The following is a 24,587-nucleotide window of genomic DNA, read 5'->3' as shown; positions in this document are numbered from 1 at the left end:
TTTATTTGTAGTAATGCTTCCTAAAGGCCCAATGATTTCACCCTCCAGAATGTCTGGCTCTAGGTGGGTGACCACAGCATCATTCAGGTATGAGCTTCATCAAATCCCTTACAGTTATACAGTGGAGGTGACAAATAGATATAAGGGATTAGATCTGAAGAACTACAGTGTTACGGAGATTGGTAACATTGTACAGGAAGTGGTGACCAAAACCATTTCAAAGGAAAAGAACTGCAAGCAGGCAGAGCGGTTGTCTGAAGTTGTTGTTTGGTTGTTCAGTCGTGTCGGACTCTCTACAACCCCGTGGACTGCAGCACGCCTGCCTTCCCTGTTCTTCACCATCTCCCAGAGCTTGCTCAGACTCGTGTCAATTGAGTTGGTGATGCCATCCAACCATCTCATCCTCTGTTGTCCCCTTCTCTTCTTGCCTTCAGTCTTTCCCAGCATCAGGGTCTTTTCTAATGAGTTGACTGTTCGCATCAGCTGGCCCAAAGTATTGGAGCTTCATCTTCAACATCAGTCCTTCAGTGAATATTCAGGGTTGATTTCCTTTATGATTGACTTGTTTGATCTCCTTGCTGTCCAAATAACTCTCGGGAGTCTTCTCCAACACCACAGTTCAAAAGCATCATTCTTTGGCATTCAGCGGCCTTTATGGTCCTACTCTCACACCCATACATGACTGCTGGAAAAACCATAACTTTGACTATCCGGACCTTTGTCGGCAAAGTGATTTCTGCTTTTTAATACGTTGTCTAGGTTTGTCGTAGCTTTTCTTCCAAGGAGCAAGTGTCTTAATTTCATGGCTACAGTCACCATCTGCAGTGATTTTGGAGCCCAAGAAAATGAAGTCTGTCACTGTTTCCATTGTTTTCCCATCTATTTGCCATGAAGTGATGTCTGAGGAGGCTTTCTAAATAGCTTAGGAAAGAAGAGAAGCAAAAGGCAAGGGAGAAGGGGAAAGATACTAACTGAATGCAGAGTTCCAGAGAATAGTAAGGAGAGATAAGAAAGCCTTCTTAAGTGAACAGTGCGAAGAAGTACAGGAAAGCAATAGAATGGGAAGCACTAGAAATCTCTCAAAGAAAATTGGAGATATCAAGGGAACATTTCATGCAAGGATGGGCATGGTAAAGGATAGAAGTTGTAAGGACCTAGCAGAAGCAGAAGAGGTGGCAAGGATACACAGAAATACTATATTTTAAAAGTCTTAATGACCTGGATAACCATGACGATGTGGTCACTCATCTAGAGCCAGGCATGTTGAGTGTGAAGTCAGGTAGGTCTTAGGAAGCGTTTTCAGATAGCTTTTCTTTGTGCTCATTCTTCAGCATCAGGGCACGTTTGTCTGCTGCTGCTGGTGGAGCTATTTCCTGCCTTCCTCTAGGAGTAGACCGCAGGGATGCTACACGTGAGCAGCTTGTCATGTGGCAGGTGCTCAAGTAGGTTTTGCTACCCCCACCCTCCCAGGTCGGGTTCTGCTCCTCCCTCTGAGGCAGGGCTCTTCCCTTGGGCCTGGGAAGTGGGAGGCTTTCCTGCATCTACTGTCCTGGCTGAAGGCTTTGTTTCATGTGAGATGGCCGCTTAACGGGAAGGAGCTCTCCGTTATCTTTACTTTTATCTTTAATATTCAGTAGGTTGAAATATTCAGCAGATTGACTGTTAGCTGTTTCCTTTGCATCTGTGGGTTGATGTCTGATATCAATTTGGCAGTGTTCTTGACCATTATCTCTTCTTATGCTTTTTCTGCCCCATTTATCTCCTGGGACCCCAGTTATACTCCACTCAAACCCAAGTTCACATTTGATGTTGGATGTTCTGGGATTTTTTTCCACACTTTTTTTTTCTCTTCGTGTTTAAATCTGAGCACTTTAATTTGGCCTGTCTTCAAATTCACTGCTTATTTTTGTCTGTTTCTAAATCCATCTAAAGAGATCTTTAATTTCTGATATTGTATTTTTCATTTCTCACATTTCCCTGTGATCTTTTTTTATAGCTTCAGTGTCTGTGATGAAAATCTCTGTTTGGTTATTCATGCTGTCTATCTCTTCCATCAGTTTTCATCATAGTTAAAAGTGTGTCTGGTAATCTCCAAATCTAGACCCTCTGATCTGATTATATGAATACTATCCTCTTCTGACTGTGGTTTGCTCCTCTCTCTGTCTTGTAATTTTTGAGTGAATGCTGAATGTTTGTAAAATCAGTGCAATGGCCCATCATTTCTTGCGAAGCTAAGTGATAAGATGTGTGTGTAGTTGACCTAGTTCTCGGCTTGTTTGCAACTTTAGCTTGATTAGCTCAAGTGTTTTAAGAGTAGGGTTAAGACTTCACATTCTACAAGATTTGTTGTCTTATTGTAATTTTAGTTCTTTCCCTGTACTTTGTATCTGAGCCATCAGCTTTCTGAACTGCGGGTGATTTCTCTGTTTTTCTCTGGGTTTTTGTGATTCTGGAGTGCTGCCCTCAGGCTCTTGTATCTTCCAGTGCTTTCTCTCAGCAATCCTTTCCTACCCTCGCCTTGGTAGTTCAGTTTACAGAGTATCTCTGTAGAAGTTCTTGTCTCAGCGCTCCTGTCCCACCTCAGCCTAGGCAGCTCAAGTGTCTGGAATCTCTTGGATTACTTTCTCTTAACTCTCCTTTGCAAGGCATTTGAAGAAGACCTTTAGCTTCTTGGGTTATCTCAGCTTTCCAGCCTTGTCCTCTACCTTTTGGCACATTTTGGCCAACACTTGGCGCAGGTCTGTGGGATTGAGTGGTTGAGTAGTGCAGACTTGTTCTGTGGAATCCTTGGAATTCTAATATATCTTGTCTGCTTAAATGTTAGTGTTGAAATGTGTTAAAATTTAGGTTGATTTCTGCTTATTCTCACTGTGGTGGGATTATTGCTCCATAGCTGCTCTACCAGGAAAGAGACCATCTTTGGTTTCCTTTTTCTATGAAGACTCAACACTCTTTGGAATTTAGTTCCACTCAGGTTACTTTGCATCTTAAACTTCCTGATGGGTTCAGAAAAACCATGATTTTATATCTTTCCTGTCTTGTTTTGATTGTTAAGGTGAAAGTAATGATCTGTTGTGATCTTTTACATCCTAATTAGAAGTGGAACTCCTTTAGGGAATACTTTCTGGTATATAATCTAGCAAATACCTGATAAAGTTTGTTATTTCACTTTGCTGTAGTTGGATTTTCTACTGAATTCTCAGAGCTAGATTTTGAAATATTTTCCATTCTTCTCAAATCTGAACTCTGCAGTTCTGTCCTCAAGTGGCAAATTATCTTATCTCGTACTTTGAGATTAAAGCCATTGACATTAAATTGTAATTGAAAGGCTTGTGGAGAGTGTGGGAAGAATTTGCAGTAGCTGCTTAGAAAACTGGGTAAATGAAACACTAACAGGGTTGGCTGCAGGGAAGAGAGTTGTACAGAGAGGAGCACGTGATGATACAGTAGTTTACTACTGATGTCATCAGGTACAAAACTACAGTTGGGACATAGTTATTTTTAAAGCTGGAAGAAAGCAAGTGGTTGTGGTGTAAATCCTGATTTTCTTGTAGAAAAGTCGATAAGTATATCTAAACTTGATATTTCAAGGGCTATCATTACTGAGGTATAAATAGCAAAAATAAATTTAAAAGATTTTAAGGACTTTGTACCTTGGTGTAAGAAGAGGAGCTGTATTTGACTTTATTCCCTATACGTGTTGTTACTTAGATAAAAATGAACATTTTTTTAAAAGAAACTTAATTAAAAGTCTTCTCGGGGGATAGTAAAAGTGAACCAAGTCTTTTCTTCACAGACTCTTTTTACTTTTATTTCTTCCTTCTTGTTTACTTCACACTTGATGCCTTTTCCTTTGTTATAACTTTAGATTTTCCTTTATGATAATTAGCTATGAAAGTTTAAAACTTTGGGGTTGTTGGGCTTGTAAATTAAAAAGTATCTTTTGTTAACGAGTTTTGAGAACAGATTGAAATGCCAAAAGGTGAGGAAAACTTTTGGTGAAATATTTTACTGATCCTATTAAAATTAAAAATAAAGTAGTATGGGTAATGAGAAACTTGTCCAGTGTTGATAAAGATACGAGATTTTACTTGCAAAAGTATTATATTTATCTGCTTGTAACATTGTCTTGTTTTTAGAAGAATTTTTTTTCACAGTTCATTTAAATTAGTAAAGATATTTTCAAGGATGAAAAAGATAACTTTTGAACATCTCTTATGAAAATAATATTTTGAATTTCTCTTTCATCTTGTAATTGCCTTTTGGTATTGTGCTGAAACTAGTGGTTGATCGTAAAGTTAGCCTCTAAACTATTCTTTTGGTGTCTCTTCTAGGTTAGATTAAGGAGGATATTTTCTTAGAGTGGACCACCGCTTTTGGTAAGAACATGTCGTCCATCTTGCCATTTACTCCACCAGTTGTGAAGAGACTGTTGGGATGGAAGAAGTCAGCTGGTGGATCTGGAGGAGCTGGTGGAGGAGAGCAGAATGGACAGGAAGAAAAGTGGTGTGAGAAAGCAGTTAAAAGTTTGGTGAAGAAGCTGAAGAAAACAGGACGATTAGATGAGCTTGAGAAAGCCATCACCACTCAGAATTGTAATACTAAATGTGTTACCATACCAAGGTAAGTGTTGTTAGATAAGAAATTTGAGGGCCTTACTGTTGAAAGTTGCTTAAAGGAATCTAAGGGAACATTACTGAAATTTTTTTACTTTCAAATCAGTAGTGATTATTAAAATAAGATAGCTGTTCTTAACCTATCACATTAATTTTGTTTGACTCATTAAGACTTATTTTATAAATCATTTTCTTGAACAATGAGAAGGTTTAATCAAGCAAAATAAAATACTTAGACTGTATTTTTATCTTCACTGCCTTCGTTTACCTTCATTGCCTAAATGCTTCATTGTATACTTTTGTAGTTTCTGTGATCGAATTTGAATAAAGAGTCAAAGATTTTCTATCATTAGCGCAGTAGTGGCTGACCGTTTTCTCCTCCTTTGGTCAAAACTTCAAGTAAGGAGTTAACAGAGACAGCTCACATTGTGATGAATTCTGTATAGTTTTTATTTGAGTTACAACATTACTTCTAACAAAGAACCATATGTAAGACAGCTTCCTGTGTGTCATGGTTGGTCAGAACCTGTCTTGAAGACCTGCCTCTTGTATTAGAAGGATGTGTTACCTACGAGGTTGAAGTTTTATTAGTGTACGTTTAATCATTTTCAGAGTAGTGCCACTCTCAGAAGCAGTGTTTTTTAAAATAAAGTAGCAAGTGGTTTTAATTTGTACTGCTATAATTGTGCACATTATAGAGTTTGAGGGAGTGTCAGTTTATTGCATTTTCTAAAATGATTGTTTGCAGTGTCATACACATAGGCTAGCATATGGCATGTGAAACCATTCTACTTGACATGTTTCTAATGAGTTTTGGGAAATACACTGTGGATGCTTGTTGATAATAGAGCCTAGTAACACCAGCCTATCTACTTGCAAATACTAACAGAATGTTTCCTGCCTTGTTTGGTAGATTAATTATCCATTTCTTTTACCTTGCTTGTTTCATGTATTTCTTAAGTAAGAGTCACTTTTCCTGGTTTATTCTTTCATTTTAGAAATGTTTATAGATGCCTGGCATTTCAATTCAGTAAACAGTTGTTAATATCAACATATAGTCTTTGCTGTTGAGTTGCTTACTTCCTAGTAAGGGAGGTAAACTTGAAAAAATAGGAAAGATAGTTTTATAACATACAGTAGGCATTCTGAAAGATGTATGCTCAGGGAGTTGTGTCCAAAGTGGGAAGCCTTCCCTATTCTGCAGCTTGTGAAAATTTTCCTCCTGAAGAAAGATTGGTGGCCGAGTTGGATGGATGTCAAGGAGGAATTTAGTTAGGAGAAGCTTGATTCACCCAGAGTGGTGCTGTAGTGTGGCAGTGGGAAGGGCCGCTGACCGGGGTCCTGCGAGTGTAGGGGAGGAGATGGGGGATGGCCCGCCTCAGAGGCTGCGTGGTAGTGAAGAAGCACTGCATGGGTGAGGGCGGAGACATCAGAGGGTCTCAGGCAAAGAAGTGAGGAAAAGGGCTGTGAGACTGTCAAGAGTGGAGGTGGGAGACTGGATAGTATGTTTCCTCCTCATCCAAGGGAGCAGTGTGGTCCGGTCCAGGAAGACATGGGGCCGTGGTTCTGCACCACTTCATTTAAGGCGCTGCTGCCAGTGCAGTGAAGTGTTGATGGAGCGGAGCTGCAAGGAGAGTTGTGCAGTCCTGCCTCTTAAGGAGATTCAGTAGGTAGCAGCCTCTTGATTGAAATGTATAGACTTTGTATTTGAACTATGGAAGTCCCCTTAGTCAGATTTCTTTTCCTTCTTGTCCATTTTTCATTTTACACACTAGTTTTAGAGATTTTTTTTCTACATTCTTTTTCTTTAAAGATTTTTTTTCCCTAACACTTTTACCCGATCAATGAAAGTGAAGTGTTGCATTTCCAGTATCTTGTTTTTCACTCTTTAATAAAAGTTCCATGAAGCTTAGAAACTTGCTTGTCTAATTTGGTGGGTTTGTTTTTTTTTTTATATTGCAAGAAATGTAGATTTAATATTGGCTGTTATCTATCGAAAAATTTGTTTCTTGTACTGTTTGGAACCATATATTTTTTGAAGTTTGCTTTCTTGTTAATAGTTGAGAATTGTATCAGATTATTAGTCATTTCTTAACTACTAAATATCCTTAAACATTTGGTCAGCTCGTCATGGTGTCAACTGTAAAACAGGGAGAGTGGGTGCAGAAAGGGCCCATTGTGGAGGGATCCAAACCACAGCTTAAGCAAAATTATTTAAGATGTAATGCAAAATGGGTTTACTGTAAATCTGTTAGCTTAAATTGCAAGTGAGTTGTTAATAAAATACCTTTAGGTATTGATGCCTGGATGTTTTCATCATGTATTGATGAACTTGAAGCATAAATTACTTAATTTTTAAAATGGCAAATATTCTTAAATGGTCAGTGTCTCATTGACTGTCCACCGTTTCTTGCCCTCCACCTCCGTCTGCTGCTGTTAGAGTGAACTGTGGGTAGGAACATAGACCTGACGCTGTGTCCCTCCCACCCACCTCGTATAATTAGCTCTGCCTTCGTCGCTTTGTCTCTGAAGAAAGGGAGAGCTGTAGCTGCACGTATGTGTCCCTGCTTCCTTCCTACTGTTGTATGTGGTGACCAAGTGATTCATGGGTAAAACTTAACCTGCTAAGCTACAGTGAGCTGAATAGTATGGATAAAGGTTCATGAAGCTTTTCCATCTCGAGACAACTCAGTCAGAAATCAGAATGGCAGTTGATGTTTAGGTAACGAATCAGTCAAAAGAAGAAAAATCGGCTTTCAGTGATATTATCTACAGAAAAACAAAATCCAAACAGCAGTGGAGATGGAGAGCTTGTAAAGTTAAAAACAAGAGACTGAGGTCTGAATCCTAATTTGATAATGGTTGTTGTACGTAAATAAGCAGGAATACAGAATTTTTTTTTTGTAAACATAAATTATAAGGACTTTCCTAAGGTGATACTTTGTGTTTGACCATTTATGACATTTTGATGGTTCATCCTAAAGAAACAGTCAGGAATATGGTCAAAGATTTCTGGTGTTCATTTCAGCATTGTTTTTAATAGCAAAGAATTAGGTAAATCCAATCATAACCCATAGTTTCCTTAACTATAAAGGAAACTTACATAACTCATTTTATACCAGAATTGAATGGTAAAGTAAAATTGAATAGCAAAGTAAAGTTTATACCAATTTTACTCATAAAAATAGATGCAAAAATTATAAATAAAAAAGCTCAAATTATAAAAACAAAACCACCAAATCATGAGTAGGTAAGGTTTACTGCAGGAATGCTAGTATGATTGACCTGTTGGAGGTCCATTAATATGAGGCACTGCATATTCATATTTATGAAAGCTCTGATCTTAATGGATCTAGAAAGGGCTTTTTATAAAATCCAGTGCTCATGTTAACAAATTAGGAATAGGAATTTTCTGAAGTTGGTAAAGCATAAAAATGTTAATGTTTAATCTTGAAACTTTAGAAGAAGTAATGCCAAATTGTTAATAGTGATTACTTATGGATTACCTAAAAAGAGAAATGTCCTATAATATTTCCCTAATATTTATCTATGAAGGTATGTTTTACTTTTGAGTCAGCACAATTAAATGTTTAAAAAGAACTCTTTGGCAATACGTAGACTATTCTTATATATTTTTTAAAACCCTTGAAGTCAACTTTCCTGTTACAGGGAAACAATATTTTCATTTTCTTAACATTCTAATACATGTGTTTATATTTTTTCCTTTAAAAAGAATGTTCCTTAAAAAGATAAAGTTGTACATGATTGTACATGATTCCAAATTCAAACATAGATTATACAGTGGGAAAATTCCTCCCTCTGCCTCCCGTCATCACCCGTATCCTCACCCAGTTGTATTACTATTATCTTATATATCCTTCCAGGATACTGAGTATCTTATTAATACCGTCACAGACATTTGGATTTTGTTTTCCATCTTCCAGATTTTTAAAACATCAGAGTAATTGAAGTAAACTTTATACAGATTGTCAGCTTTTATTTTTATTTTCATATTCCTACTCTTTTGCTTCTCTGGATAACCCAGAAAGAATTAAAGAAAAGTCTTTAGAAACTGAAGTATAGTATCCTTCGGTTCTCCTTAAATTAGTGCTTTTTTATTTCAGAAGAAACTAAGAATGATTGTTCCTCCCTCATACATCAGTGTGTGTGTGAGATAATATATATGGAGTACTATGACAGAAAGAACTCTGAATTTGAAGTTTGATGACTTATAAGCTTTCTTCAGTACTGATGAATGAGAATCCTGAGGCATGTAACTGTATTTTTTACTATTTCTTCATCTGTGAAAGGGGTCAGTACTATCTTGAGTTCTTTCACAGTACTCTTTTGGGGTCTTTTGAAATATTATAACCATTGGTTTATAAGCTGTAAAGCACTATAGTCATGAATATGATTTATTTGAAATGTTCCCAGGTATTCCATGTCTTCATTTTCCTTCTAGGTTTTCTCCTAGAACTCATATTGAATTATAATTGTCTATCTTTGCTTAGTAAACGCTTTTACCAGATAACTATCATGATTTAATATAACTATTTATAAAATCAATTAGTCAAAACAGTGAAACAATGTATAAATGCAAACTAGAACTTTGAGACTTATCAGCCTCAGCATCCAACTTGTCATTTGCTGTATGATCTGTGTATAAGTTGTGAAAGCACTTTTGGTGAACACTTCATTAGGCTCCTGTGAAACACAGTTTGAAAGACATGTTGCCAAGACCCTTAACCTTTATCTGATGCCTACATTTACATTTTGATTTTTTCTGAGGTAGTTAGGATCCTGGTATTCAAAGTCCTTTTGTGTATATAATACATTCTTCCATGGGGCATTTTTATCATTTACCTTATCAGAGAAAACATACCTGCCCTAGAACCTAGGCTCCTTTATAAAATTACAGAACTATTCCCAGATTTATTATTATCTATTTAAATTTAACACTCATTACAGTAAACATCATCCTCACTTTTCTTGTCCCATTCACGTAATGTATTTTGCTTTGAAGAATTCACTTAACAGCCTAGAATCAACCTAGCTAAAATAATACACATCTAAAAAATTGTAGCCATGTTTTTAGATGCTACAAATGATGCCTTCCCCAAAGAGTAATTAACTTTTTCTTAGGTAGACAGGCTGATCACTTTAATCTCAGTGGCTGATCTGGGCTGAGGCTTGGTTGCCATTTTAATTTGTTTTAGTCTGCGCTGGCACATGCCTTTTATTTATTTATTTCCATCGTTAGCATTGTGGGAGATTCATATCAACTCTTCTTCCATAATTTGAGTTTGGTGCTTGATCCTGATGGTTGCATTTTTAAAATAAGGCAGACATCTTTGAGGGAGGAGAATCTTGTGATTGTCACAAGTTTGACCATGTTTATTTTCTTCATTAGAGTTTCTTTTCCCAGACTGAACCTGGTGCTCAGCTTGTACCTGGAATGTACAAGTGACTCCAGGGGAGGAAATGGCACAGACAGTGTTCTATTCACCAGAATAGATGTCTTCTCTTCTCTCAGTCTTTGTTCATTTGGATCTCATTGCTTTAATTGCTCGCTGTGCTCACTGTTGTCTTTGAATAAATTTTTTTTTGTTAGCTTTTTCCCTCGAGTTTTTGCAACAGGGAACATTAGCTTGCTGTGTATGACCTGCTTATATCTTACCTGGAAGTAAAATTGTAACAGCTAGTTAAAGTGAGACTTCTTATATATATTCAGAGACCCCCAAATCTGAGACCTGGTTACAAGTAACCTACAGTCAGAATTGAGGTGCTATACCATTTATGCAGAATTGCAGGAAAGATTAGCTGAGACAAGTATTGTTAGGTTTAACTTATCACTGACCTCCTTGCCATGATAAAGAGTTCGTGAGGGAGATCCCATATGAAAACTTGGAGAGAGTAGGTTTTTGCTCTGGCATTTCCCTTCTCCTTTTATCCAGATTGAGGGGTGTCAGGGACCTCCTCAGTTTGAATTGAGGTATGGGAGATAAATAGACTGGTACTTGACTGTCACCTGAAAAAGCCTAAAAATAAAAGTAAGACAGCAGTTGAGCTGCTCTGTATCAGTGGAAGTTTCCCACGGGACAGGTGGACTTTTTAAGATAGTTGAAGTTGACTTACCTTGAAAAGATCAAGAGGCTCAACTTGGAGAGTCAAAGTGACCCAAGCCGGACAGCCAGAGAAACTCTTGCAGTAGGAACTAACTGCAGGAAAAAGGTAGCATTTGGGCTTCTGACCTTATAGGGCTCTTCCCTCCTCGTTCTGGAAGAGTTGAAGTTAGCAAAATTGAATGAGAGAATAAAAGTTTCGATTTAGATCAGAGTAGTAAAATAAATTTTTTCAAAGAGATTTTTGTTAATTATATATATATATTTATATACTATATATATATACTTTATATATTTATATATATTGTGTACTAGAACAGCCATGTGATCTTTTTGAGATTTTATGCAGAAATGAGGAAAACAGTTTGAAAAAGAGCTTGCTTGAGGGTAATGATATGGGAATACTGAAAAGCTTTTCAAAAAACTGTCTATATTCTCCTCTTGAAAACTAGGGAACCCACATTTAGTGACACTGGGGACAAGCAAGCTGAATGGGGAGAATGGAGGAATGTTACATATGTCTACATGAATTGCATAGCTTTTTAACTTTTTTTTTTAATGAAAAATCTGACTGTATACCAGTTAAATTATCCAATGATGCTTTTTCCCCAGGAACTATTTTATTATAATAGAGCCTTCTTTTATTACCATCACATTTTTCCCCCCCTTGAACTGTTCAATCTCTGTTCTCAAAATCCAGTATTATTTTAGCTTTGCTTTTGGTTATTATAAACAATGTGAATTGGTTGTCTTGAGACTCGTATGAAACTTATCATGAATAATGCTTAAATTAGAACTAAAATATGTAAAATTCTTGATTATCTCCCTCATCCCAGACTTTTTTATGAACCTTGCTTATGTTTATGGCTTTTTATGTATTAAGAGGATATAATTTTTCTGTAACTTGGTTTACCCTAAGTTTGCTAGGCTAGTGGGGGAGAAGAAGTTAAGGGAGGCTGTATTTTTGTTAAGGATGATATAAAAGTTCAGAGTTAGATAGTGAAGAGAAATTTATAGTGAAAAGTAATTAACTTACAGTAATTTTCCCATAATTTTTATGTGATTGCTTATATAATTTGCATTATGTAAAACATTTTAACCTCTACACGTAAAGTCCCACTGTCAGCTTCAAAGTGGTATACAAATGTGAGTTAATTTTTATCTTCTAGGATGCTAATATTAAAATTGTCAAATTAAAAAATCATTTCTTTACAGCCAAATACAGCATCATAAAAATGTGTGATTAATAAGTTGAGTTTTTTACAGAACTCTATTCTGTTGTGCAATTCTTGTTTTAATTTGTATGCATTTAATAGATTGAAATGACCATGTAGTTATATTTTGTTAGGATTTCTTGTTTTTTAGGATACTATTTTTTAAAATTGTTAAAAACAGAATATATATTAAAATAAATTTTAAAAATCCATCAGCTCTATTACTAAAATAAATGTCCTTGAGCCTACTTTGGTGCTGGCTTTTTTTTTTTTTAAAGTAAAATTTTCTGTTTTTTTGGAAGAACTTGAAATATTTTGAGCAACTATTTTTAGAATTGATATTTAAATCTTTTCAATGATAGGGACTATTTTATTTTTGTGGGGGATATTTTACTATTTTTCAAAGGCAGTAGAAGCACCTAGCAAGATATCAAAGTAGTATTTTCAACATAACATTTAAAGAGAAAGGTCAGTAACTTTTTCAGTCATTTCTTGGTCCTTTCTTCTGCTTCTAAGAAGAGCTGTTTCAAACCAAGAAGAATAAAAGTATCCCTTTTATCTTACTGGACTCTGGAAATTCTGTTGTCTCCTCCTGTTTTAATTTAGGAGTGACTCGACTAATTTCATTGTCCAAAGAATGTTTTTTTCCTGAGAAATTAACTCTTATAGTGACTGCTCTAGTTCTATAGTTAAGTACAGTCTGTAATGCTTTACTTATCTAAAATGCTATACCAAAGTTATTGGTTTAATTTTATCTTGCCATATTTTTATTTTTATTGAACTATGTAAGAGGCAGAACAGAGTTGGTAATTAAGAATGCAGCCTCTGTCCCCACCCCATGCTAGCTGTACAGCCTTAGACATGTCACTTTATCTCTGTGTTTTGATGATCTCATTTGTCAAGTGGGTTAACTGCCTTATTTGTGGGTTGTTGGGAGATTAAGTGATCTAGTATATGTAACAAGTTAGTGCTGTGCCCGATGTATAGTAAGTGCTTGATCTGTGTGAACTGTACATGGGATGAATCCCTCCCCAAACTTGATTTTGATGTGAGACTGATGAAGCCAAACGTATATTAAAAGGGAATGAAAAAGATTATTGCTCATATGATAAAGCTTTCGGGAAAAGCAAGACAGGCTTCCAGACTGGTCCAAAAATTACTTGAGAAAGAAGTAATGGGAGTCGTGGGGCTGGATTGATAATTCTTGTGTTCCTGTGTGTACCCAAACTTTCTTGGTTTAAAATTCCCACCAGCCACAAGGATTTCCTTAGCAGTTTGCTCACATTTGAGGCAGAGGGTGGAAGACATGGGGGAACTTGAAACTCTGCACATCAAAATAGAGTCAGATTCCTCATTAAACTCAATAGGGGTAAATGAACGTAAACTACACCAAGTGCATCACAGTCAAACCCATGAAAGAGAAAATCGTGGAAGCAGCCAGTGAACAGTGAGACGTGTTACATACCGGGAAACAAGGACATGTGACCTTCTGTGGAAGCAGTGGGGCCAGAAGATGACAAAATGACATCTCTGAGAAGCCATAGCAATAAACATGTATCTAGTTAATAAAACTTTAAAAATATATGAGTAAAACTTGATAGAATTAATGTATCAGAATCACAGATTTGCGGCTATAAAGAGTTAAATAAGACCAAAAAAGTGAGGAAAGACATGGAAGATCTAAATTACGTTACTGTTTTGATATTTATAGAAAAGTAGATCTAAATCGGTGTAGTAAGTCTTTTCAAGTACTCATGGTATCCTCACCAGGAAAGACTATTTGCAGGGTTCAGTAAATTTTAAAAGATTAAAAGTCAACAGAGTATGTTCTCTGCCAAGAACAGAACAAAATTAGAAATCAATAAGATATGTATTAAAAAATGGAAATTATCATAATTCTTTGACCCATGGGTTATTTAGAAGAAAACTGTGAGCAAAATTAGAATATGTATCAAAACTAAAGGATAATCAGATTACACTATGTAAAATAAGTGGGATGTAGATAAAACAATGCAGAGTTCCAAAGAATAGCAAGAAGATAAGAAAGCCTTCTTCAGTGATCATTGCAAAGAAATAGAGGAAAAGAACAGAATGGGAAAGACTAGAGATCTCTTCAAGAAAATTAGAGATACCAAGGGAACATTTCATGCAAAGATGGGCTCGATAAAGGACAGAAATGGTCTGGACCTAACAGAAGCAGAAGATATTAAGAAGAGGTGGCAAGAATACCCAGAAGAACTGTACAAAAAAGATCTTCACGACCCAGATAATCATCATGATGTGATCACTCATCTAGAGTCAGACATCTTGGAATGTGAAGTCAAGTGGGCCTTAGAAAGCATCACTGTGAACAAAGCTAGTGGAGGTGATGGAATTCCAGTAGAGCTATTTCAAATCCCGAAAGATGATGCTGTGGAAGTGCTGCACTCAATATGCCAGCAAATTTGGAAAACTCAGCAGTGGCCACAGGACTGGAAAAGGTCAGTTTTCATTCCAATCCCAAAGAAAGGCAATGCCAAAGAATGCTCAGACTGCCGCACAGTTGCACTCATCTCACATGCTAGTAAAGTAATGCTCAAAATTCTCCAAGCCAGGCTTCAGCAATATGTGAACCATGAACTTCCAGATGTTCAAGCTGGTTTTAGAAAAGGCGGAGGAACCAGAGATCGAATTACCAACATCTGCTGGATCATGGAAAAAGCAAGAGAGTTCCAGAAAAACATCTATTTCTGCTCTATTGACTATGCCAAAGCCTTTGACTGTGTGGATCACAATAAACTGTGGACAATTCTTCAAGAGATGGGAATACCAGACCACCTGACCTGCCTCTTGAAAAATCTGTATGCAGGTAAGGAAGCAACAGTTAGAACTGGACATGGAACAACAGACTGGTTCCAAATAGGAAAAAGAGTACATCAAGGCTGTATATTGTCACCCTGCTTATTTAACTTATATGCAGAGTACGTCATGTGAAATGCTGGACCGGAAGAAACACAAGCTGGAATCAAGATTGCCGGGAGAAATCTCAATCACCTCAGATATGCAGATGACACCACCCTTATGGCAGAAAGTGAAGAGGAGCTAAAAAGCCTCTTGATGAAAGTGAAAGAGGAGAGTGAAAAAGTTGGCTTAAAGCTCAAGATTCAGAAAACGAAGATCATGGCATCTGGTCCCATCACTTCATGGGAAATAGACGGGGAAACCGTAGAAACAGTGTCACACTTGGTTTTTTTGGGCTCCAAAATCACTGCAGATGGTGACTGCAGCCATGAAATTAAAAGATGCTTACTCCTTGGAAGAAAAGTTATGACTAACCTAGATAGTATATTCAAAAGCAGAGACATTACTTTGCCGACTAAGGTCCGTCTAGTCAAGGCTATGGTTTTTCCAGTGGTCATGTATGGATGTGAAAGTTGGACTGTGAAGAAGGCTGAGCGTTGAAGAACTGATGCTTTTGAACTGTGGTGTTGGAGAAGACTCTTGAGAGTCCCCTGGACTGCAAGAAGATCCAACCTGTCCATTCTGAAGGAGATCAACCCTGGGATGTCTTTGGAAGGAATGATGCTAAAGCTGAAACTGGAGTACTTTGGCCACCTCAAGCGAAGAGTTGACTCATTGGAAAAGACTCTGATGCTGGGAGGGATTGGGGGCAGGAGGAGAAGGGGACGACCAAGGATGAGATGGCTGGATGGCATCACCGGCTTGATGGACATGAGTCTGAGTAAACTGCTGGAGTTGGTGATGGACAGGGAGGCCTGGCGTGCTGTGATTCATGGGGTTGCAAAGAGTCGGACATGACTGAGCGACTGAACTGAACTGAACTGAACAGGGAAATTTATAGCTTTAGATAATTATATTAGAAAAGTTATCTAAGATGTCACCTAGGAAATGAGAAAAGTTCAAAGAAAATAGTAAGTAGAAGGAAGATAAAAATAGCAGGAAATCAGTGATTAGAAAAGAGACAATAGAGATAATAAATCCGAAAGCTGATTCTTTAGGAAGATCAGTAGAACTGATAAATTCTGCTATGATACTGATGGACATAAGAGTGAAAGAGCCCATAGCCGTGAACTAGCTATGTATGAAATGACAGAGATAATATTATGCTAGATCCTACAGACATTAGAAGCATACTATGAATATATTTTCAACAACTTTATGCCAGTAATTTGTGATGGTCGAATTTTAGAACATGTTACTATGGCTGGTGCAGGAAGAAGTGGAAAATTTGGATAGGCCTATATCAATGAAAAAGAAACTGAACTCATAATCAAAATGTGTCTCACAAAGAAAAGTCCAGGTCCAGATGGTTTTACTGGTAAATTTAAAACATTTGTGCAAGAAATAACATCAATTTCACAGAAACTCAGAAAAACAGTTATTTTATGAGGTCATTGTAACCCCGATAGCAAAACCTGACAAAGATGGCACAAAAAGGAGAAAATTTACAGATTAATATTAGTCATTAGCAAAGGTATAAAAAATTAACACGTATCTTCCAGCAATATACAAAGAGCACATCATAACTGAGTGAGATTTAGCTCAACAGTGAGAGGGTAGTTTATAATATTCAAAAATTAATCAGTGTAATTCAGAGCAATAACAAAGGGGGAAAGCAGTGTGATCACTGTACTTGGTTAGAAGCATTTGATAAAAATTCATCATCCATTCATGACAAACACTCCCAGCTAATGAGAAATGTAAAGACATTTCCTCAGTCTGATAAAGCACATTTGAAAAACTGACAGCTTAAGATTATACTTACAAAATAATATGTTTTCTCTAAGAGCACAAGGATATCCATTCTCATGTCTTCTTCAGTTCATTATTTTATCAATAGTTGAGGACCTAGGCAGTGCAGTGGGGCAGGGAAATGAGATGTAAGAGGCATAAAGAGCTCAAAGAGTGGGTCAAATCGCTTATATTTGTAGATGATGTGATTATGTAAGAAACAAGGGATCTACAAAAACAGTCACTAAAGCAAATGAGTAAATTTAGCAAGGCTGCATTTTACCAGATGAGTTGTATTTTCTTTAAATACTCAATACATGAACAGCAAACAAGTGGAATTAATATTAAAACAATTCTATAAATAGCATCATACAATTAAAATATCTAAAATATTTTTTAAAGACAAGATCTGTATATTAAAATTTCAAAATCTTAAAGATTAAGGACTAAATAGAGAATTCTTCTCACATAAATAATTCTTTTTATCAGACTCGCACTCCCTCAGATAAACCTTATCAACTCTCCTCAGAATAAAAAGAAAAATAAGGCACTACAGAGTAAACGGAATAGACATTTTGAAGGAGATTTGACCCTTGGATGGAAGTGACAGGCAAATTTTCTGTTTTTATTGCTTTTATCCATGCAGAATGGATAGAGTAGCTAAAATTTCAATATGAATTTCACCTTTTCTGGCCTGAAAAACCAGAGATCGGGATTGAGGACAACCAGAGTTGCTGATGAATGACAAGAGAATTCTAATATGGAGAGAGCCACTGAAGGGAAGCCCCAAGTTTTCCTTTAAAAAACTCTGCCGAAATCACTAGGCTCATCCTTAAACTCATGTAGGGTAGTAGTGCAGTCTGGCTGAAGGTAAAAACTGATTGAAATTGCTTGAAGCCTTAAGAGTTTGCAGTTTGAGTACAAACAAGTTAATTACATGCCAAAACAAAACCAGTTAACACTTGGAGGAATCTAGCATCTCCATCATGTAATGTTCAGTGTCCAACATACAGTCTTTTAAGTTACTCAGCCTCTGAGAAACAAAGAAAATGGGACCTTTTCTCAGGAGGAAACCGATGGAGACACCTCTGCGACAACCTTCCTGTTTAACTGTCATGCAGTAAACTGACATATATTTGTCTATTGAAGCACTCAGTAGTATTAAGTTCTCTTTCAGTTTAATTTGAATCAAATCAATCTCCATCAAACCCTAAAAATATATGTATTTGTTTTTCATAGAATATACACACTTAGCCTAAAATTTACATGGAAATACATAGGACCTAGAATATTCAAAGCAATTTTGAAAAAGATCAACAGTGTTTGAGGACTTAAATTATCTGACTTTGTATGAAGCTACAATAATAATACATTGTGATTCTGTCATAAAAACAGATAAATAGGATAAAATAGAGAACGTTAAAATAGATGGTTCTGTAAAACTGTAAGAAATGTGGGTTCTTGGTTATTGGGGCCACCTGATGGGAAGAGCCAGACCCTGATGCTCGGGAAGATTGAAGGCAAAAGGAGAAGAGGGCAGCAGAGAACGAGATGATTAGAGCATCACTGACTCAATGGACATGAATTTGAGCAAACTCCAGGAGAAAGTGGAGGACAGAGGGGCCTAGCGTGTTGCAGTCAGTGGGGTTGCCAGGAGTCAGTCAGGGCTTAGCAACTGAACAACCAACAAATGGTTATTTGATTTTTGACAGGTTTGCCAAAGCAATCCAATAGAGACAGGAAAGTTTTTCAGCAAATAATATTGGGAGAATTGGACTGTCCATGTGGATGAAGGAACCTTGGTCCCACCTTACACCATTCAAAAAAATTAATTGTAAATGAATCAGAGTTCTCATCTAAAAGCTAAAACTATCAAGCTTGTTGGGAAAATACATTTGTGACCTTGTTGTTGTGAAGAAATTGAATTATGTTTGTTCAGTTGTTAAGTCATGTCTGACTCTTTGTGACCTCTTGGAGTGCAGCACACAGCCTTCCCTGTCCTTCACTATCACCTGGAGCTTGCTCAAACTCATGTCCATTGTGTCAGTGATGCCATCCAACCATCTCGTCCTCTGTCATCCCCCCCTTCTCCTCCTGCCTTCAGTCTTTCCCAGCATCAGGGTCTTTTCTAGTGAGTCGGCTCTTCCATCAAGTGGCCAAGTCAGCCTCAGTAACAGTCCTTGCAATGATTATTCAGGGTTGATTTCCTTTAGGATTGACTGGTTTGATCTCCTTGCCATCCACCGAACTCTGAAGAGTCTTCTCCAGCACCACAGTTCAAAAGCATCAATTTTTCGGCTGTCAACCTTCTTTATGATCTAACTCTCACATCTGTGCATGACTACTGGAAAAACCGTAGCTTTGACTGTCTGGACCTTTGTCAGCAAAATGATGTCTCTGCTTCTTAATACACTGTCTAGGTTTGTCTAGGGCTTCTCAGAACCTTTCTGGTGGTAAAGAACCCACCTGCCAGTGCAAGAGACATAAGAAAGGTTGGTTCAGTTCCTGGGTCAGGAAGATCCCCTGGAGGAGGAGATGGCAGCCCACTCCGGTATTCTTGCCTGGAGAATCCCATGGACTGAGGAGCTTGGTGGGCTGCAGTCTGTAGGGTCACAAAGAGTTGGACATGACTGAAGCGACTAAACACACAAGGGTTTGTTACAGCTTTCCTTCCAAGGAGCAAGCATCTTTTAAATTTAATTGCTGCAGGCAGTCACCATCAGCAGTGATTTTGGAGCCCAAGAAAATAAAATGTCACTGATTCCACTTTCTCCCATCTATTTGCCATGAAGTGATGGGACTGGATGCCATGATCTTAGTATTTTGAATGTTGAGTTTTAAGCCCACTTTTTCACTCTGTTCTTGCACCTTCATCAAGAGGCTCTTTAGTTCCTCTTCACTTTCTGCCAATAGAATGGTTATCATCTGTGTATCTGAGGTTGTTGATATTTCTCTCCCCACAATCTTGATTCCAGCTTGTGATTCATCCAGCCCAGCATTTTGCATGGTGTACTCTGCATAAGTTAAATAAGCAGAGTGACAATATACAACACTGACAAACTCCTTTCTCAATTTTGAACCAGTTGTTCCATGTCCAGTTCTAGCTGTTGCTTCTTGACTTGGATATAGGTTTCTCAGGAGACAGGTAAGGTGGTCTGGTATTCCCATCTCTTTAAGAATTTTCCACTTTCTTGTGACCCACACAAAGGTTTTTGGCTAAGTCAGTGAAGCAGAAGTAGATAATTTTCTGGAATTCCCTTGCTTTTTCTGTGATCCAGTGGATATTGGCAGTTTAGTTCTTCTGCGTTTTCTAAGCTTGTGCATCTTGGAAGTTCTCAGTTAACGTACTGTTGAAGCCTAACCTGAAGAATTTTGAGCATTACTGTGCTAGCATGTGAAATGAGCACAATCGTATAGTAGTTTGAACAATGTTTAGCGTTGCCCTTCTTTGGGATTGAAATGAAAGCTGACCTTTTCCAGTCCTGTGGCCACTGCTGAGTTTTCCAAATTTGCTTACGTACTGAATGCAGCTTTTTAACAGCATCATCTTTTAGGATTTGAAATAGCTCAGCTGGAATTCTCTTACCTCCACTAGCTTTGTTTCTAGTAATGCTTCCTAAAACCCAGTGACTTCATACTCCAGGATGTCTGGCTCTAGTGAGTGACCACGCCATCGTGGTTATCGAGGTCCTTAAGACCTTTTTTGTATAGTTCTGTGTATTCTTGGCACCTCTTTTTACTACCTTCTCCTTTTGTTATGTGCTTCCCATTTCTGTCCTTTATTGTATCTATCCTTGCATGAAGTGTTTCCTTGATACCTCCAATTTTCTTGAAGAGATCTCTATAGTCCTTCCCATTCTATTGTTTTCCTCTGTTTCTTTGCATTTTTCACATAAGAAGGCTTTCTTATCTCTCCTTGCTGTTCTCTGGAGCTCTGATTCAGTTGGTGTATCTTTCCCTTTCTCCTTTGCGTTTCTCTCCTTTTCTAAGCTGTTTGTGACCTGGACGTAGGCAAGGTGTGTGGTTTTTTTTTTTTTCTTAAAGGATATGGAAAGCAATAAGAGGACATTCAGTTAAACTTCCATCAATATTAAAAAGCATTTCATCAAAAACCATTAAATGAATAAACAAGTCGAGTGGAAGAAAATATTTGCAGAACGTGTTTCTAACGAGGATTGTATCCGCACTTTATAAAGTATTTAATTCGGCAGTGAGAAGGAAATTGCCTATTTTAAAGATGGACAAAGGATTTGGATGCATCACAAAAGAAGATATGGAAAGGACCCGCTGAGCAAATAGAAAGTGTGTGGTATTGTTAGTCATTGGGAAAACGCACTTTGTGAAACCACTATGAAATACCACGGCACAGCCACCATCACAGGGGGAAAAAGATTGCCTTTGGGGGTGGGAGGGGATGACAGGGATTGACTGAGAAAGGGGTGGGAGGGGACTTCTTGTCGGGATACAGAGTTACCCAATTTATATATTTGATAAATTTAAACTTAACAAAATGGTGCCATTAAGGTCTGTTTGGCTCTGTGTAAATGTTACCTTTGAGAAAGTGAACAGTGAACTCTAGTTAACTATATACGTATGCTTTCAGTGTCTAGATTTAAAGTACCTACAACTTAATTTTGAATGCATCAAAAATAAGATGGATTAAGTAGATCCTGGGGCAAGGACAGCGTGGCTCCGAGCTTTCATTGCAGTTTTCCAGGGAAGGAATGACAGTGAGGGACGGACATGCTGAGTTACATTTAGGGTTAGGTAGTTTTAGTAATTTTGGTCAGTCTCTGGGCTATAGAGGTGGTTCCTAGATGTCTAGTACATACCCCTAAGTTGATTTAGGGCAGGAAGAACGTTAGCTTGGTGTGTCAGAGTTTGATTAATAATCGAGGTGTGAGCTCTGAATCTGTTGGTTTGTGTTTGAAAGATGAGCTCTCAACGGAGTCCCTTGCTGTCTCTAGACGTGGGAGGGGGGTAGTCTCTCTGAAATCAAAGCTCCAGATGCCAGCATGTCAAGGATACAGAAAACGAGAAAATAGGGTTAATACGTATTCATATAAAAGCTTAAAACTACAGATTTTGAACCATCATTCTGCAAAGGTACACCTTGAAAAATTTAGGTCTTAAGCCATCCAGAAGTAGATACAAATCCTGGCTGTTACCTCAGTAGCTTTGTGACCTTTTGAGATATTTTAATTGCTCACATTCATTTTTTTATATGAAAACAATGTTCATGTTAATTCACTTTATAGGGTTGGTATGAGTATAAATTATGTAATACATATGAGGAATAGTGCCAGGTACATAGCAAATGTTTAAAATAAATGTTGGCAGTTTTTCCTTAAGTTTTCTGTAGCCAGTGAAAATTTCTTAATTGTTCCTTTATATCCTTTGCTAATTGTTAAGAACAAGGTTGTTCCTAAAGCTCCTTTCTTGGTGATGGAGGGAAGGTTAAAAACTATCTGGAGGTAGGCATTTTCCTGTTTTCTATTCCCACGCCTCAGCTGTATAATGGTGATAAAGTAAAGTATATAGACACATACAGTATGCAGAATTATAGAGACCAGAATTTATTTTTTTACTACAGTTATCAGCTCTTGATTCCAGAGCTGATAACAACTTTTAGCCTTGCTAGTCACATACAGAATGGAAGGACTCCTTTGTTGTAAGTAGAAATAGTTTTAGATGGGTCGATGCAAATTATTTCATACAAGTTCATGTATCTGCATGCATGCTGAGAGTCAGGTCAGACCCTTTGTGACCCTGTGGACTAGCCCACTAGTTTCTCTGTCCATGGAATTTTCCAAGCAAGAATACTGGAGTGGGTTTCGATTTCCTGCTCTGGGGGAATCTTCCCAAGCCAGGGATCGAACCAGCGTCTGCTGTGTCTCCTGTGTTGTGAGGTGGATTCTTTACCACTGTGCCACCTGGGAAACCCCTCGTATCTCATGAGTACATCAGTAATCGAACTGGAACCTCCAGAAAAGTTTCTTTTGTTGATGCCATTCTGTTAATTTTACTCAGTGTTCAGCATTGTATATATGGGTTTCCTCATGACTGTCTAGATCCTTACTCCTTTTGATTTGTAGAAGAAATAAACTCTTTAGGCAAGAAAGTCATGAAAAATAATGAATTAGTCAAACATAATGAAGTTTGTTGTGAAGAAATCTCTAGTACAAGGTCTGCAGGACTTTGCATGAGATTCTGATATGGACATGCTTGCTCATCTGATTGAATCTGTGCGAGGACAGCTTTGTAAATGACTTAGGCTTGGGCTGTTATGTCTTATTTCAGCATATTATTGTATGCTAATTGCACTGGTGAACTGTGTCAAATTTTGACCAGGCTGAATTTATCTGAGACCAGTTTTTGTTTTTAACCAATTAGCATGCAAAATTTTTTAAACTTTTGAGTATTTAGACTGTCCTGAAGTCACCGAACTGAACTGAACTGAAAGTCAGTCAAATTTAGGAAATGTTGAGCTAATGTATATGGGACAGTGCTATTACTACAGTTTATTTTGTAATTAATAAAGTGTAATACCTTCTTTGGAACATATGAATTTCTCCTATCAAGTATTTTTATCCGTTTAATGTTTTCAGACAGTAGCAGTGAAGCGTTGATGTATGTTTCACTTTCAAGTGATATGTAGACACTTCTTGTGGACTTCTTAATGTTGTTTAAATGTGTAGAAACATAATTTAGTGAAGGTTTATGATTATCAGAAGGCTAATTTATACTGAAGTCTGTAACTGAGAAAATTCTAGCATCAAGTTAATGATTCGTTAATATTGATTTTTTGTTTCCATTGTGATTGTGGCGCTGAATGACTAAGGTTCTTTTAAGGTCAGCATATTATCATCTGCCCTGTATTGCTAAATTCTGTACCTCTTTTCTCTAAGAGTACTAGGAAGCATAGTTTATTTAGCACATCCTAATACCATTTGGCCTTTTTGGTGTGGTCTCGTCATTCACACGTTAAGTCAGTCTCTCTGCTTACCTTTGGTGCTGAGGTGATTGTCAAACCCTGATCCAAACTGAGGCACTGAGATGATGCCGCAGAGTGAGACTGGTGTTTACCAGGTTATCACGAGCACGCCTCTAGAAGGTGTGTTTACCAGGTTATCCTGAACATGCATCTAGAAGGCTTCTGTTACAGTTTACTCGGGATGAAAATACAACTTAAAAAATTATTGCAGACTCCCGACAGTACTATATTTGAGGTGCCCAGGGATCCCCAGTTTTCAGTCATGAAATGCTGACAGAGGTGCTGTGAAAACAAACTCAGAAAGCTCTTGGTGAAGTGGAAAGTGTTGGATAAGAGTGGGCTGGAATCTTGGCCCTGCCGCTTGTTAGGAGATTGTTTTACTGTCCCTCTGAGGCTCAGTTACCTTAAATTTAAAGTGAGATAGTAAGTAGCTTGCAGGTTCTTATGAGGTCCATAATATATTTAAAGTCTCAATTATGCCTGGCATATGGCCTGGCTGACTTATAAAAGTAATTGTTATTACTTATTTCACTGGTTTCCAGATGTACATTTCTTCACTTTGGGACACATCATATAAATAAAATTAGAAGTGTTTTCTTATTTAGTATAAGATAATAGTGCATTTTGGATTTATTGAAATAGAGAACGTACAAAAGTTTTATAAAGTAGTTGTAATCAGTGCTGTTTTTCTGACATTTTTCCTGCATTTACTTCTTTTAATATCTTTTAGGAACTGTCCATATTTGCAGTTATAACTTGCCACTCCTTGTTAACAAACTGAAAACCTGAGAGAGCCATTTTCCTCACTGTTGTTTAAAGTATTATGATTTAATGTGCCCAGGAACATTCTGATTCAGTCTTTATGCTATAAAAATACTAATTTAGTCACCAGCTACCTTGCTTGCTGTGT

General features: G+C 37.4%; 1 protein-coding gene across 6 annotated transcripts in view; it reads left to right on the top strand.

The window, feature by feature from the left end:
- Positions 1-24,587, top strand: part of SMAD2 (SMAD family member 2) — an 84,530-nt gene that overhangs the window by 27,488 nt on the left and 32,455 nt on the right. For 4 of the 6 annotated variants that reach the window (XM_069568493.1, XM_069568490.1, XM_069568491.1 and 1 more), the window contains exon 2: positions 4,335-4,623. In XM_069568493.1, coding sequence (XP_069424594.1) covers positions 4,388-4,623 — 236 coding nt within the window. In that variant the 5' untranslated portion in view covers positions 4,335-4,387. The remainder of the gene's footprint in view (positions 1-4,334; positions 4,624-24,587) is intronic. The other 2 variants (XM_069568492.1, XM_069568496.1) reach the window with 1 other exon arrangement.

This window comes from Ovis canadensis, chromosome 23 (assembly GCF_042477335.2).
Source record: "Ovis canadensis isolate MfBH-ARS-UI-01 breed Bighorn chromosome 23, ARS-UI_OviCan_v2, whole genome shotgun sequence".
Classification (NCBI taxonomy): domain Eukaryota; kingdom Metazoa; phylum Chordata; class Mammalia; order Artiodactyla; family Bovidae; genus Ovis; species Ovis canadensis.
The sequence above is the reverse complement of the archived record's forward strand: the minus strand, read 5'-3'. Positions and strand labels throughout refer to the sequence as shown.